Source organism: Triplophysa dalaica, chromosome 15 (assembly GCF_015846415.1).
Source record: "Triplophysa dalaica isolate WHDGS20190420 chromosome 15, ASM1584641v1, whole genome shotgun sequence".
NCBI lineage: Eukaryota > Metazoa > Chordata > Actinopteri > Cypriniformes > Nemacheilidae > Triplophysa > Triplophysa dalaica.
The window spans coordinates 17,986,497-18,002,545 of record NC_079556.1 but is presented as its reverse complement, the minus strand read 5'-3'; the positions used below and the strand labels follow the sequence as shown (position 1 = coordinate 18,002,545).

Sequence of the window (16,049 nt, the reverse complement as noted above, 5' to 3'; positions counted from 1 at the left end):
TATTTAAAATGTCCAAACTGGTGGATGTAAGTTTTGTGCCAGTGGCAAATCTATGGCCCATCGATTCACAAGTTGGTCACTTGAGCCCATCCAATCACAAATTGAATCGCCAAGAGCAAAGATGGACTGCTTGTTATTTTAACACTAAAACTTTTTTTTGTCTTCCTGTAAAACTGCTTTGAAACAATGAAACATTGTAAAAAGCACTATATAAATAAAACTGAATTGAACTTGCCAAAAAGGTTCAACAAATTTCTACTTGCAGGCTACTTTGTATTTAAAGGTACAGTGTGTAGGATTTTTAAGGGTTTATTCACCAAAATGTAATATATAATACAAAACTATGTTGTGATTGGTGAAGAAATACCTTACAAAATGAACCGAAATGTTTATATTACCTTACAATGGGCCATTTTATGTATATACACTGCAGGCACACCCTTACATGTAATTTATCAATGTGCAGAGCCATGTTTCTATAGTAGCACTACACGGACAAACTAAGCGCGTTTCGTAAAACGAAGGATGCACGGGACTAGTTCTTCTTCTTCGGCTGTGTTTTGAGGCAGCTTGCAAAGCGACTACATAGAAGGATTAGCAGAAGAAGAGAAAGAACAATAACAGCATTTACTTGTCGTTTTTTTATTAGAAATATAAACGGTTCTTTGTTGCAGTAAGAAGCAAAATTTGCGATAATGGCGGACCACAAATACTCTGCACACGAGCCGATAGAGTGTCAATCTGTTCGTTCAAAAAAGAGAAAATACGATGCAGCAAGGCGAAGTCGAGACAAAAAACCCCAATAAACATCGGCGTGGCTTTTCCCAAATGGAGGGCACTGAAGCAGGACAAGGGTTTGCTAAGCGACGCCGAAGTTGCCAGCTTTCTGCTGGACCGGTAAGTTTGTCTAATTTTCCGCTATATATGTGAACTGTTTGTTTGATAGCTTTAGCTAATAGATGAGCATGAGCATCAAGTGAGTTTTTCCTGGTTTTTAGCACTTTGTAATTGAACTATAAATCCTTCTTGCATGGCCGTGTGCAAATCAAGTTAGAAATCATTTTTACAATCAGAATTTGCATAAATCGGGTGTAAACTATATTATAATACTGCTTAGCTTCTTTGCATACAAATGTGTTATTTAATAATTGATAGGATAAAATCCAAACTTCCAAGTTGCATAGTTTATCAGCAATACAGTGTCAACGAAGATTTAAGATAGAATTGATCAATTGGGGTGATGCCAAATGTCTGCCAAGACTTTCGCGGTTAGATTACACACCTTTAGCATTAGCAAGCGGTTTCAACAGGCAGTAAGTTACGAACCAAGTTACCGTGCCAAAAAATGCTATGCAAAATAAGCGAATACATCACTGACACAATGCTAAACAAGTAACAATAATATTCACTATAACGATTAGAGTAAATTTAATTTATTCATTTTTCTTTGTAAATAAACCTCGTCACTTGACTTGCAAAGGTTACTCTCTGCCGTCTCAGACGACGACATCTCTGTCCTGTGTCCGTAGCTTCGGTCTGTTGTTCGCCTGTGAGACGTAGATTGAAATGATCAACACCACCGATAATGGCCGCTATCATTTGCGCACGTGCGATGCAAACGCACATAATGATATACACGCATGAAAAAGCTGTTCCGCGAGGGTATATTTATACACCGCGAGCGCCCAGAAAAGCATCCGCGAGCGTAAAAGAATACTCGCGAGGGATATTTTTGGGTCAGCGCACATAAATGGAGCCACGAGAGTATGGACTGAGACGAGAGCTCTCGCGAATCTTTCTGCGCTCTCGCGAATCTTTCTGCGCTCTCGCAACTGCTGCTCATTAGGGGTGGGCGGATCGATCCTGAAATATCGATACTTCCGATGCTTAGGTTGTATCGAAAAGGATCGATCCTAACATGAAAACATCGAAACAAATGTGTTTTTACTACGAAAGGGAAACATGTTAATTTGTTATATTACGGTGTCTAAACATAACACTGAACAAAAACGGAAAAGCAGTTTTAAAACTCTGTTCTTCAGTAATAATTATGTGCACTTTGTTTTTTTTAAGCTGGACAAGTAATACTAGGATATGGAGAAAATGTTTTGTTTTATATCGGTTTTCTGTTCTGTTAATCCGTTATTGTTACTATTTTACAGTAATAATTTGTTGTAAAGTTCATGCTTGCAAATTTTATTACAGGATAAATAACTTATTAAATATATTTATTTGGTTTAAAATATGCCCTGTGTTTTAATATCTACATGATTAATTAGCCTATAAGCACATTAAGAGCACAAATCACAAAATATTTTAGAGGTCATGAAAAATGTATTCAGATTTATCAAATTAATGATGCATTCATCTGATAAATCATGACATTTCATACACAGGAAAGTAAATATAAATTCAAGTGAATGCTTCTAAAAGTATTGGTTTTGATATTGGCAATACCGGCCCTGCATTTACTTGGTATCGGATCGATAAAATTTTTACAGTATCGTCAACCACTAGAAGGTGGCAGGTGATAACAGACTGGCTGTTGCATTTTGCAAGTGACCAATCACAGATGCGGAGTCATCAGTCAGCTGTCCAGCCCCCAAAGTCTCAAAAGTCTGCCTGAAGATTGAGCGAGTGATGAACAGCAGTAGCGAGAGCGCAGAAAGATTCGCGAGAGCGCAGAAAGATTCGCGAGAGCACTCATCTCAGCCCATACTCGCGGGGCTCCATTTAGGCGCGCTGAGTCGAAAATATCCCTCGCGAGTATTCTTTTCCGCTCGCGGTGTATAAATATACCCTCGCGGAACAGCTTTTTCACGCGTGTATATCATTATGCGCGTTTGCATCGCACGTGCGCGCGCGGATTCCTTGCGCGCGACTTTTGGGTCAAAATAAACGCCATACATTTGTCCTGTGACGCCAACCGTAGCTTCTCTAATGGGAGGGAGAGGGGGGTATCGGAGCAGTAGATTGCAATTTCCTACATCGCCAATAGTGGCCTCTGAAACTTAAACACAGAACCTTTAACGCAAAGCTTTTACCACTCAACTACAGGAAAGGTTTGCAGTATTGTAGTGTATTTTAATTGGAGGCAAGTGTGAAAATGGCAATATGGTTGAAAGTTACTGCGTGACAATGAACAAAAAGTACTGTGGGGTATACCTGTATTGTATCAAATGCTATTAACATGTTTGGATGTATAAATAATGTAAAAATAACTCAAATAAAATTATAATGTAGGATTTAAGTGCTTTTTATGTTTTGTGTGCTTTTTTTAGTCACAGAGCTGCTTAAAGTCAAGGATTTTGTTATTGTAGTATCTTGTTACCTGTGTTAGGTGACAATTTCCTTCAAATTGTAGATACATGGTAAGAAATAATAATTAATGATTTTGTTAAGGGTTGAGTTGATTAGTATTGTGTGTGTATGTGCGTCTATTAGAGGAAGGATTGAAACTGGAGGGTTTCATAAACACTCTTCAAACCTGTGTTCAATGCAATAGGGAAAATCTTTATTAAGTCTACGTCTGTGTTATATAATTATATACATGAAATTTACATAATATATACATAATGATGATGAAGCGCTCTGGATGTTCTTCACACAGCAGCATGCTTGGTTTTCTTGAGAGGTCTGGAGCCGTTGTCTTCATCATCATTCTCGCTCAGCTCCCGTCCCCTCTTACCAGACGGTATATTGGTGCGAGAGCTGTTAGGTCCGGAAGCAGGCGAACTGGATCGATGGCTGATGCTCGGGCTTGTGGAGGAACAGGCCGATTGAGACTTAAGGGGTTTTCGGTGGTGCGAGAAAACAGACCCAGCGACACTGTTCTTGAAACGGTTCAATTCCTGTGCGAGCACGAACCAGAAAAATGTTCTTTAAGAAGACAGTGCTTGATGCTTGAGAACAAACATGATGTACAGTTTCACAATCTTACCTGGCGTAAGAACATGTTTATGTTCAAAGCATCAGGAGACACATTAGACTGTTTGCAGGTGGGACAAACATGTTCGTCCGAATCCAGCAGACACGTGCGGATACCTGCCACCAAACAATCGCATATGTTCTCAAGGCTCAAACAAACTTACTGAGTATTATCTGTTTGTGCAGAAACTCACAGTCGTCGCAGTAGCTGTTGCTGCAACAGGGAGTCATCACAGCATCAGTGATAAGATCTTTACAGATCCGACACAGAAAATCATCGGGCACTGCATCTTCACCAGAGGTCGATGAGGAGGACTCGTTCTGGGGGAAGAAAGGTGGATTCTCTTTCTTCTGAGATGCATAAGCCTCACTAAACAGAACAAGCACGTAATTATCAACCAAATGTAAATGTGTGTTCATGATGAGGTCTCTACACGGATGACAGTTGCTAACTCACGCATTAATAATGGGAATGACATGCTTTCCGCTGCTGCTCAGCATCACTCCCTTCATGTTGGGGTCATCCACCTCCACTAGGAAGCTGACTGGAATTCCTGCGCTTCTCCGTATGCGCTTGCCCCCAACAAAAGTAGGATCCTGTGAAGGCACAAGCGACAGGTTGCATTTACTTTCATGGCATAACAGGCACAAAAATGCTGTCCACAGTTTAGTTATGTGTTACCCGTGACTTTGGGCAGTTTCTGATGTGATGCCCAGGGATGCCACAGTTAAAGCACACATAGTTTGGTGGAAGGCCTCCAACCAGCTTGAGTGCTTCACTGGTAAGTCACGAGAGTCATGACAGAGAGCACTTGATATTTCTGTGCATGATGTGAATATTATTATACTCACTTCACAGTATAGTAACAGCGGCTGGACTGGAACATGACAGCTTTTATTTTGTCCTCCTCTGATGCATTTGCCTCAGCCAGATTCTCCGTCTGTTCGTTTACAAATAAATGCTTAATGCGTCTATACAGTTTACCTAGTGTACATATTGTTCAGTGTTCAGATTTCAGTACCTTGAAAAGCTGCTCCAGTGACAATGAACAACCATTCATTTGCTGTTGAAAGAAGAACAAAGAGATTTATTATTACCAGGCAGAACCCCATCACACCCGGAGAGATGAACTAAACACAATGCAAACAGAAAACCCAGCAAGTGGTATTTTAAAGCAAGACATAGCTAAACCACAGCAAGGTACACAATTTATATTGAAATAAATTCATTACAGAATAGGTGAAACCAGTAAGGTGATGTTATGTTTTACTTAAAAAAAGAATTTTAACTTACTGAATCTCATGGTAAAATAACACATGGGCCTATTGTCCTAGGCTTCTTAATGGTCAACTCTGACCAGCTTAAAGATATCATACAGTACAATGTAAACAACCGACTCAACACTTTTGTTTACATACTGCTCTTGAAGATCCACTTGATGGTTCAGACCAGTTACTGAAAAACAAAACAACAAAGACTTCATGACTGAGTGATATTCATAAAAATATTCATTATCATAACATCATCACCTGACTTACCTGCCACGTCTGTTGTATGTGGATTTTACCCCAGTTCCAGGGATTCGCCTGACACTCACCATGGTGTAACTGGGGATGATGTCGGCATTATCACTGTATTCTGTGGGAAAAACACACTTATTTGCAGTCAGTCCAGACCAACCAGACCAATACAACTGTATATAGTGACTCTAATATTCATAATGACATTTATTACTTAACAAAAATCAATGTGCCACTTAAAAGAGAGCAAATAAGTCCATGTTTACATATGAAATAGCAGAATTTACCTTCATTAGTTTGGTCGTTTGTGATTCTCAGTTCGCAGCACTTCAGTTTCTCTCGGCTCATGATTTGGCGTTTCAAATCTGCGAGAGTGATGTGAAGGCCATCAAAGATCACAGTGTCGTGTGTAAGTTTACTGAAAAACTTGTAATGAACACACGGCATGTTTACTCGGCTGCGTTCTGAGGCCCCTGTAAAAATAACAACAGATCAATTGATGCAATAAATGTGTAGAAATGCAGAAGAATTTAACAGGAAAAGGCCAGCAAGTAATTAAACACAAATATAATATATATAATTAACACAAATATGAAGCTCAAAAGTCAAAACTTAGACAACAACGAGGGTGTAGAGATGTGCTCCCGGGAACAGCGATTAGTAACACTAAAGAAAACTTTGCGTGCTACCATGGAAACCGATCGAGCGGATGAATTGAAGCGTTCCTGATGACGCAACTGTCGAATCAAGATGGCACATTCAGCACAACTAAACTAAAAAAATAAAGTTTTATTGAAGTGTGTTAATTAACAGTGTTTGGTGTGCTAATTTTTCTGATGTTGCAGGTAATGTTTAATTGAGATGAATCCTAATAGACGTTTTAATAATATTTCTATCATCAGTGTCTACAAAGAAAATGCGTTTTTCACAAAGTAGGTTACTTAATGTGATTGATGTAATCAGTAGGCTAATTAATACATTTTGAGGTTCCAACATTGGTATAATTTATTTGCATTGTATATCTAAAGATGCATCGAAAATGTTTAAGATATTTTTTTATTAACCTCGAACCGGGCACGAGCAGTGTTCAATTAAACTGCGTTGTAAAGGTGCCTGCCAATTGCGCGCGCGCAAAAACGGAGTTCACGTAGGGAAAAACACAGCATGATAGGAAACATGTCGGCTCACCTTCTTTACAAACGCACTAAACTTATTTTGACAAGATACGTGAATGAACAAAACAAGAGGCAGCCAAACCCGTGCTGAAAGCTTCATATTTTTAAATTACTATAAAAAAAGATCTCACCGTATACGAGCATTGAACAAGTATTGCATAACAAATAAAGACTTCTTGATAAAAAAAACTTTCAAAATTTATTAATTGTGAAACAAAGCCCTGTTACAAACAAACATGAACGCCTTTCCTCCACTCCAGACCCATATCAGAAAAACGATGTGCTATCTGTCTCTGCTGTCGGCCTACAGTTCTCCTGCAGGAAAAGAAACACCATAATTTCAAGTGTGCCTAAACCTCCGTGTTGACAAAAAAGTAACACATTTTACTGTAAACTAGCTTTTAAAATGAAACCTTTTTTTTCTTTATATTACATATTTGTATCTTGTAAAAAAGCATCATGGCAATTTTATCAGCATTTTTTACAGAAAGATTTACATAATTGTATCCAATAATTGCAAAATTATAACTTCGAGGGAACAGGAAGGATTACAGACGGTATGCGTTTGGTCAAAAATGTCACCTTCTTTTTAAAAGTGAATTTTGAAAAAAGCCTTTTCATGTGACCTCTTCCCACACTAGGCCATAACTTAGGGGTTAGTTTTATTTTTCGTAGCCTATGCAGAATCTGTCGACAGGAAATAGATATTGTGACACACAATATGTTTAACCCTCTTTTAAACAACATACATATTCATAAAACTCCATGAAAACTGTTTGATGTGTTTATGGGTAGGATCAAATGAGTAAATTCTTTATAATATCACACTTTACAATTTCGCTTGCATTGTGTACCTACATGAAGAGCCCAATTACAGAGTAATGCCTAAAACAAAAAGCACTGTGGGTTATACCTGGATTGCATCATATGCTAATACCATGTTTAAATGTATAAATAATGTGAAAATAACTAATGATAACTCAAATAATAATGAAATAAATAATGCAGGCTTTAAAGTCAACGATTTTGTTATTGTAGTATCTTGTTACCTGTGTTAGGTGACAATGTCCTTCAAATTGTAGATACATGGTAAGAAATAAAAATAAATGATTTTGTTAAGGGTTGAGTCGATTAGTATTGTGTGTGTATGGGCGTCTATAAGAGGAAGGATTGAAACTGGAGGGTTTCATAAACACTCTTCAAACCTGTGTTCAATGCAATAGGGAAAATCTTTATTAAGTCTACGTCTGTGCTATCTAATTATATACATGAAATTTACATAATATATACATAATGATGATGAAGCGCTCTGGATGTTCTTCACACAGCAGCATGCTTGGTTTTCCTGAGAGTACTGGAGCCGTTGTCTTCATCATCATTCTCGCTCAGCTCCCGTCCCCTCTTACCAGACGGTATATTGGTGCGAGAGCTGTTAGGTCCGGAAGCAGACGAGCTGGATCGATGGCTGATGCTCGGGCTTGTGGAGGAACAGGCCGATTGAGACTGAAGGGGTTTTTGGTGGTGTGAGAAACCAGACCCAGCGACACTGTTCTTGAAACGGTTCAATTCCTGTGCGAGCACGAACCAGAAAACCGTTCTTTAAGAAGACAGTGCTTGATGCTTGAGAACAAACATGATGTACAGTTTCACCATCTTACCTGGCGTAAGAACATGTTTATGTTCAAAGCATCAGGAGACACATTAGACTGTTTGCAGGTGGGACAAACATGTTCGTCCGAATCCAGCAGACACGTGCGGATACCTGCCACCAAACAATCGCATATGTTCTCAAGGCTCAAACAAACTTACTGAGTATTATCTGTTTGTGCAGAAACTCACAGTCGTCGCAGTAGCTGTTGCTGCAACAGGGAGTCATCACAGCATCAGTGATAAGATCTTTACAGATCCGACACAGAAAATCATCGGGCACTGCATCTTCACCAGAGGTCGATGAGGAGGACTCGTTCTGGGGGAAGAAAGGTGGATTCTCTTTCTTCTGAGATGCATAAGCCGCACTAAACAGAACAAGCACGTAATTATCAACCAAATGTAAATGTGTGTTCATGATGAGGTCTCTACACAGATGACAGTTGCTAACTCACGCATTAATAATGGGAATGACATGCTTTCCGCTGCTGCTCAGCATCACTCCCTTCATGTTGGGGTCATCCACCTCCACTAGGAAGCTGACTGGAATTCCTGCGCTTCTCCGTATGCGCTTGCCCCCAACAAAAGTAGGATCCTGTGAAGGCACAAGCGACAGGTTGCATTTACTTTCATGGCATAACAGGCACAAAAATGCTGTCCACAGTTTAGTTATGTGTTACCCGTGACTTTGGGCAGTTTCTGATGTGATGCCCAGGGATGCCACAGTTAAAGCACACATAGTTTGGTGGAAGGCCTCCAACCAGCTTGAGTGCTTCACTGGTAAGTCACGAGAGTCATGACAGAGAGCACTTGAAATTTCTGTGCATGATGTGAATATTATTATACTCACTTCACAGTATAGTAAGAGCGGCTGGACTGGAACATGACAGCTTTTATTTTGTCCTCCTCTGATGCATTTGCCTCAGCCAGATTCTCCGTCTGTTCGTTTACAAATAAATGCTTTATGCGTCTATACAGTTTACATAGTGTACATATTGTTCAGTGGATTTCAGTACCTCGAAAAGCTGCTCCAGTGACAATGAACAACCATTCATTTGCTGTTGAAAGAAGAACACAGAGATTTATTATTACCAGGCAGAACCCCATCACACCCGGAGAGATCAACTAAACACAATGCAAACAGAAAACCCAACAAGTGGTATTTTAAAGCAAGACATAGCTAAACCACAGCAAGGTACACAATTTATATTGAAATAAATTCATTACAGAATAGGTGAAACCAGTAAGGTGATGTGATGTTTTACTTAAAAAAAGAATTTTAACTTACTGAATCTCATGGTAAAATAACACATGGGCCTATTGTCCTAGGCTTCTTCGTGGTCAACTCTGACCAGCTTAAAGATATCATACAGTACAATGTAAACAACCGACTCAACACTTTTGTTTACATACTGCTCTTGAAGATCCACTTGATGGTTCAGACCAGTTACTGAAAAACAAAACAACAAAGACTTCATGACTGATTGATATTCATAAAAATATTCAGAATCATAACATCATCACCTGACTTACCTGCCACGTCTGTTGTATGTGGATTTTACCCCAGTTCCAGGGATTCGCCTGACGGTCACCATGGTGTAACTGGGGATGATGTCGGCATTATCACTGTATTCTGTGGGAAAAACACACTTATTTGCAGTCAGTCCAGACCAACCAGACCAATACAACTGTATATAGTGACTCTAATATTCATAATGACATTTATTACTTAACAAAAATCAATGTGCCACTTAAAAGAGAGCAAATAAGTCCATGTTTACATATGAAATAGCAGAATTTACCTTCATTAGTTTGGTCGTTTGTGATTCTCAGTTCGCAGCACTTCAGTTTCTCTCGGCTCATGATTTGGCGTTTCAAATCTGCGAGAGTGATGTGAAGGCCATCAAAGATCACAGTGTCGTGTGTAAGTTTACTGAAAAACTTGTAATGAACACACGGCATGTTTACTCGGCTGCGTTCTGAGGCCCCTGTAAAAATAACAACAGATCAATTGATGCAATAAATGTGTAGAAATGCAGAAGAATTTAACAGGAAAAGGCCAGCAAGTAATTAAACACAATTATAATATATATAATTAACACAAATATGAAGCTCAAAAGTCAAAACTTAGACAACAACGAGGGTGTAGAGATGTGCTCCCGGGAACAGCGATTAGTAACACTAAAGAAAACTTTGCGTGCTACCATGGAAACCGATCGAGCGGATGAATTGAAGCGTTCCTGATGACGCAACTGTCGAATCAAGATGGCACATTCAGCACAACTAAACTAAAAAAATAAAGTTTTATTGAAGTGTGTTAATTAACAGTGTTTGGTGTGCTAATTTTTCTGATGTTGCAGGTAATGTTTAATTGAGATGAATCCTAATAGACGTTTTAATAATATTTCTATCATCAGTGTCTACAAAGAAAATGCGTTTTTCACAAAGTAGGTTACTTAATGTGATTGATGTAATCAGTAGGCTAATTAATACATTTTGAGGTTCCGACATTGGTATAATTTATTTGCATTGTATATCTAAAGATGCATCGAAAATGTTTAAGATATTTTTTTTATTAACCTCGAACCGGGCACGAGCAGTGTTCAATTAAACTGCGTTGTAAAGGTGCCTGCCAATTGCGCGCGCGCAAAAACGGAGTTCACGTAGGGAAAAACACAGCATGATAGGAAACATGTCGGCTCACCTTCTTTACAAACGCACTAAACTTATTTTGACAAGATACGTGAATGAACAAAACAAGAGGCAGCCAAACCCGTGCTGAAAGCTTCATATTTTTAAATTACTATAAAAAAAGATCTCACCGTATACGAGCATTGAACAAGTATTGCATAACAAATAAAGACTTCTTGATAAAAAAAACTTTCAAAATTTATTAATTGTGAAACAAAGCCCTGTTACAAACAAACATGAACGCCTTTCCTCCACTCCAGACCCATATCAGAAAAACGATGTGCTATCTGTCTCTGCTGTCGGCCTACAGTTCTCCTGCAGGAAAAGAAACACCATAATTTCAAGTGTGCCTAAACCTCCGTGTTGACAAAAAAGTAACACATTTTACTGTAAACTAGCTTTTAAAATGAAACCTTTTTATTCTTTATATTACATATTTGTATCTTGTAAAAAAGCATCATGGCAATTTTATCAGCATTTTTTACAGAAAGATTTACATAATTGTATCCAATAATTGTAAAATTATAACTTCGAGGAAACAGGAAGGATTACAGACGGTATGCGTTTGGTCAAAAATGTCACCTTCTTTTTAAAAGTGAATTTTGAAAAAAGCCTTTTCATGTGACCTCTTCCCACACTAGGCCATAACTTAGGGGTTAGTTTTATTTTTCGTAGCCTATGCAGAATCTGTCGACAGGAAATAGATATTGTGACACACAATATGTTTAACCCTCTTTTAAACAACATACATATTCATAAAACTCCATGAAAACTGTTTGATGTGTTTATGGGTAGGATCAAATGAGTAAATTCTTTATAATATCACACTTTACAATTTCGCTTGCATTGTGTACCTACATGAAGAGCCCAATTACAGAGTAATGCCTAAAACAAAAAGCACTGTGGGTTATACCTGGATTGCATCATATGCTAATACCATGTTTAAATGTATAAATAATGTGAAAATAACTAATGATAACTCAAATAATAATGAAATAAATAATGCAGGCTTTAAAGTCAACGATTTTGTTATTGTAGTATCTTGTTACCTGTGTTAGGTGACAATGTCCTTCAAATTGTAGATACATGGTAAGAAATAAAAATAAATGATTTTGTTAAGGGTTGAGTCGATTAGTATTGTGTGTGTATGGGCGTCTATAAGAGGAAGGATTGAAACTGGAGGGTTTCATAAACACTCTTCAAACCTGTGTTCAATGCAATAGGGAAAATCTTTATTAAGTCTACGTCTGTGCTATCTAATTATATACATGAAATTTACATAATATATACATAATGATGATGAAGCGCTCTGGATGTTCTTCACACAGCAGCATGCTTGGTTTTCCTGAGAGTACTGGAGCCGTTGTCTTCATCATCATTCTCGCTCAGCTCCCGTCCCCTCTTACCAGACGGTATATTGGTGCGAGAGCTGTTAGGTCCGGAAGCAGACGAGCTGGATCGATGGCTGATGCTCGGGCTTGTGGAGGAACAGGCCGATTGAGACTGAAGGGGTTTTTGGTGGTGTGAGAAACCAGACCCAGCGACACTGTTCTTGAAACGGTTCAATTCCTGTGCGAGCACGAACCAGAAAACCGTTCTTTAAGAAGACAGTGCTTGATGCTTGAGAACAAACATGATGTACAGTTTCACCATCTTACCTGGCGTAAGAACATGTTTATGTTCAAAGCATCAGGAGACACATTAGACTGTTTGCAGGTGGGACAAACATGTTCGTCCGAATCCAGCAGACACGTGCGGATACCTGCCACCAAACAATCGCATATGTTCTCAAGGCTCAAACAAACTTACTGAGTATTATCTGTTTGTGCAGAAACTCACAGTCGTCGCAGTAGCTGTTGCTGCAACAGGGAGTCATCACAGCATCAGTGATAAGATCTTTACAGATCCGACACAGAAAATCATCGGGCACTGCATCTTCACCAGAGGTCGATGAGGAGGACTCGTTCTGGGGGAAGAAAGGTGGATTCTCTTTCTTCTGAGATCCATAAGCCGCACTAAACAGAACAAGCACGTAATTATCAACCAAATGTAAATGTGTGTTCATGATGAGGTCTCTACACAGATGACAGTTGCTAACTCACGCATTAATAATGGGAATGACATGCTTTCCGCTGCTGCTCAGCATCACTCCCTTCATGTTGGGGTCATCCACCTCCACTAGGAAGCTGACTGGAATTCCTGCGCTTCTCCGTATGCGCTTGCCCCCAACAAAAGTAGGATCCTGTGAAGGCACAAGCGACAGGTTGCATTTACTTTCATGGCATAACAGGCACAAAAATGCTGTCCACAGTTTAGTTATGTGTTACCCGTGACTTTGGGCAGTTTCTGATGTGATGCCCAGGGATGCCACAGTTAAAGCACACATAGTTTGGTGGAAGGCCTCCAACCAGCTTGAGTGCTTCACTGGTAAGTCACGAGAGTCATGACAGAGAGCACTTGAAATTTCTGTGCATGATGTGAATATTATTATACTCACTTCACAGTATAGTAACAGCGGCTGGACTGGAACATGACAGCTTTTATTTTGTCCTCCTCTGATGCATTTGCCTCAGCCAGATTCTCCGTCTGTTCGTTTACAAATAAATGCTTTATGCGTCTATACAGTTTACATAGTGTACATATTGTTCAGTGGATTTCAGTACCTCGAAAAGCTGCTCCAGTGACAATGAACAACCATTAATTTGCTGTTGAAAGAAGAACAAAGAGATTTATTATTACCAGGCAGAACCCCATCACACCCGGAGAGATCAACTAAACACAATGCAAACAGAAAACCCAACAAGTGGTATTTTAAAGCAAGACATAGCTAAACCACAGCAAGGTACACAATTTATATTGAAATAAATTCATTACAGAATAGGTGAAACCAGTAAGGTGATGTGATGTTTTACTTAAAAAAAGAATTTTAACTTACTGAATCTCATGGTAAAATAACACATGGGCCTATTGTCCTAGGCTTCTTCGTGGTCAACTCTGACCAGCTTAAAGATATCATACAGTACAATGTAAACAACCGACTCAACACTTTTGTTTACATACTGCTCTTGAAGATCCACTTGATGGTTCAGACCAGTTACTGAAAAACAAAACAACAAAGACTTCATGACTGATTGATATTCATAAAAATATTCAGAATCATAACATCATCACCTGACTTACCTGCCACGTCTGTTGTATGTGGATTTTACCCCAGTTCCAGGGATTCGCCTGACGGTCACCATGGTGTAACTGGGGATGATGTCGGCATTATCACTGTATTCTGTGGGAAACACACACTTATTTGCAGTCAGTCCACACCAACCAGACCAATACAACTGTATATAGTGACTCTAATATTCATAATGACATTTATTACTTAACAAAAATCAATGTGCCACTTAAAAGAGAGCAAATAAGTCCATGTTTACATATGAAATAGCAGAATTTACCTTCATTAGTTTGGTCGTTTGTGATTCTCAGTTCGCAGCACTTCAGTTTCTCTCGGCTCATGATTTGGCGTTTCAAATCTGCGAGAGTGATGTGAAGGCCATCAAAGATCACAGTGTCGTGTGTAAGTTTACTGAAAAACTTGTAATGAACACACGGCATGTTTACTCGGCTGCGTTCTGAGGCCCCTGTAAAAATAACAACAGATCAATTGATGCAATAAATGTGTAGAAATGCAGAAGAATTTAACAGGAAAAGGCCAGCAAGTAATTAAACACAATTATAATATATATAATTAACACAAATATGAAGCTCAAAAGTCAAAACTTAGACAACAACGAGGGTGTAGAGATGTGCTCCCGGGAACAGCGATTAGTAACACTAAAGAAAACTTTGCGTGCTACCATGGAAACCGATCGAGCGGATGAATTGAAGCGTTCCTGATGACGCAACTGTCGAATCAAGATGGCACATTCAGCACAACTAAACTAAAAAAATAAAGTTTTATTGAAGTGTGTTAATTAACAGTGTTTGGTGTGCTAATTTTTCTGATGTTGCAGGTAATGTTTAATTGAGATGAATCCTAATAGACGTTTTAATAATATTTCTATCGTCAATGTCTACAAAGAAAATGCGTTTTTCACAAAGTAGGTTACTTAATGTGATTGATGTAATCAGTAGGCTAATTAATACATTTTGAGGTTCCGACATTGGTATAATTTATTTGCATTGTATATCTAAAGATGCATCGAAAATGTTTAAGATATTTTTTTTATTAACCTCGAACCGGGCACGAGCAGTGTTCAATTAAACTGCGTTGTAAAGGTGCCTGCCAATTGCGCGCGCGCAAAAACGGAGTTCACGTAGGGAAAAACACAGCATGATAGGAAACATGTCGGCTCACCTTCTTTACAAACGCACTAAACTTATTTTGACAAGATACGTGAATGAACAAAACAAGAGGCAGCCAAACCCGTGCTGAAAGCTTCATATTTTTAAATTACTATAAAAAAAAGATCTCACCGTATACGAGCATTGAACAAGTATTGCATAACAAATAAAGACTTCTTGATAAAAAAAACTTTCATAATTTATTAATTGTGAAACAAAGCCCTGTTACAAACAAACATGAACGCCGTTCCTCCACTCCAGACCCATATCAGAAAAACGATGTGCTATCTGTCTCTGCTGTCGGCCTACAGTTCTCCTGCAGGAAAAGAAACACCATAATTTCAAGTGTGCCTAAACCTCCGTGTTGACAAAAAAGTAACACATTTTACTGTAAACTAGCTTTTAAAACGAAACCTTTTTTTTCTTTATATTACATATTTGTATCTTGTAAAAAAGCATCATGGCAATTTTATCAGCATTTTTTACAGAAAGATTTACATAATTGTATCCAATAATTGCAAAATTATAACTTCAAGGAAACAGGAAGGATTACAGACGGTATGCGTTTGGTCAAAAATGTCACCTTCTTTTTAAAAGTGAATTTTGAAAAAAGCCTTTTCATGTGACCTCTTCCCACACTAGGCCATAACTTAGGGGTTAGTTTTATTTTTCGTAGCCTATTGCAGAATCTGTCGACAGGAAATAGATATTGTGACACACAATATGTTTAACCCTCTTTTAAACAACATA

General features: G+C 38.6%; 3 protein-coding genes across 8 annotated transcripts; all 3 read right to left on the bottom strand.

Annotated features, from left to right (window-relative positions):
* Nucleotides 1-3,492: 3,492 nt before the first annotated feature.
* LOC130437082 (E3 ubiquitin-protein ligase RBBP6-like) lies at nucleotides 3,493-6,782 on the bottom strand. 2 transcript variants are annotated; one of them, XM_056768218.1, is made up of 11 exons: nucleotides 6,755-6,782; nucleotides 5,736-5,921; nucleotides 5,467-5,566; nucleotides 5,347-5,383; nucleotides 4,950-4,991; nucleotides 4,780-4,868; nucleotides 4,610-4,706; nucleotides 4,385-4,524; nucleotides 4,122-4,297; nucleotides 3,941-4,044; nucleotides 3,493-3,851 (listed from the first exon to the last, which is right to left on the bottom strand). In XM_056768218.1, the coding sequence occupies exons 1-11, from the start codon at nucleotides 6,765-6,767 to the stop codon at nucleotides 3,603-3,605; spliced, it is 1,233 nt and encodes a 410-aa protein (XP_056624196.1). In that variant the 5' UTR covers nucleotides 6,768-6,782; the 3' UTR covers nucleotides 3,493-3,602. The 2 variants fall into 2 exon arrangements, with proteins under 2 accessions (XP_056624196.1, XP_056624197.1); XM_056768219.1 differs by lacking the exon at nucleotides 6,755-6,782 and adding an exon at nucleotides 6,073-6,133.
* Nucleotides 6,783-7,246: 464 nt separating this feature from the next.
* On the bottom strand, nucleotides 7,247-11,120 carry LOC130437068 (E3 ubiquitin-protein ligase RBBP6-like). 3 transcript variants are annotated; one of them, XM_056768193.1, is made up of 12 exons: nucleotides 11,093-11,120; nucleotides 10,073-10,258; nucleotides 9,804-9,903; nucleotides 9,684-9,720; nucleotides 9,287-9,328; nucleotides 9,121-9,209; nucleotides 8,951-9,047; nucleotides 8,726-8,865; nucleotides 8,463-8,638; nucleotides 8,282-8,385; nucleotides 7,914-8,192; nucleotides 7,247-7,828 (listed from the first exon to the last, which is right to left on the bottom strand). In XM_056768193.1, the coding sequence occupies exons 1-11, from the start codon at nucleotides 11,103-11,105 to the stop codon at nucleotides 7,944-7,946; spliced, it is 1,233 nt and encodes a 410-aa protein (XP_056624171.1). In that variant the 5' UTR covers nucleotides 11,106-11,120; the 3' UTR covers nucleotides 7,247-7,828; nucleotides 7,914-7,943. The 3 variants fall into 3 exon arrangements, with proteins under 3 accessions (XP_056624171.1, XP_056624169.1, XP_056624172.1); XM_056768191.1 differs by lacking the exon at nucleotides 7,247-7,828 and having other exon boundaries at nucleotides 7,834-8,192; XM_056768194.1 differs by lacking the exons at nucleotides 7,247-7,828; nucleotides 11,093-11,120 and adding an exon at nucleotides 10,410-10,475 and having other exon boundaries at nucleotides 7,834-8,192.
* Nucleotides 11,121-11,618: 498 nt separating this feature from the next.
* LOC130437062 (E3 ubiquitin-protein ligase RBBP6-like) lies at nucleotides 11,619-14,860 on the bottom strand. Of its 3 annotated transcripts, none has more exons than XM_056768180.1 (11): nucleotides 14,411-14,860; nucleotides 14,142-14,241; nucleotides 14,022-14,058; nucleotides 13,625-13,666; nucleotides 13,459-13,547; nucleotides 13,289-13,385; nucleotides 13,064-13,203; nucleotides 12,801-12,976; nucleotides 12,620-12,723; nucleotides 12,252-12,530; nucleotides 11,619-12,166 (listed from the first exon to the last, which is right to left on the bottom strand). In XM_056768180.1, exons 1-10 carry the CDS (start codon nucleotides 14,568-14,570, stop codon nucleotides 12,282-12,284), a joined length of 1,194 nt encoding a protein of 397 aa, XP_056624158.1. In that variant the 5' UTR covers nucleotides 14,571-14,860; the 3' UTR covers nucleotides 11,619-12,166; nucleotides 12,252-12,281. The 3 variants fall into 3 exon arrangements, with proteins under 3 accessions (XP_056624158.1, XP_056624159.1, XP_056624157.1); XM_056768181.1 differs by lacking the exon at nucleotides 11,619-12,166 and having other exon boundaries at nucleotides 12,172-12,530; nucleotides 14,411-14,596; nucleotides 14,748-14,794; XM_056768179.1 differs by lacking the exon at nucleotides 11,619-12,166 and having other exon boundaries at nucleotides 12,172-12,530.
* Nucleotides 14,861-16,049: the final 1,189 nt, after the last annotated feature.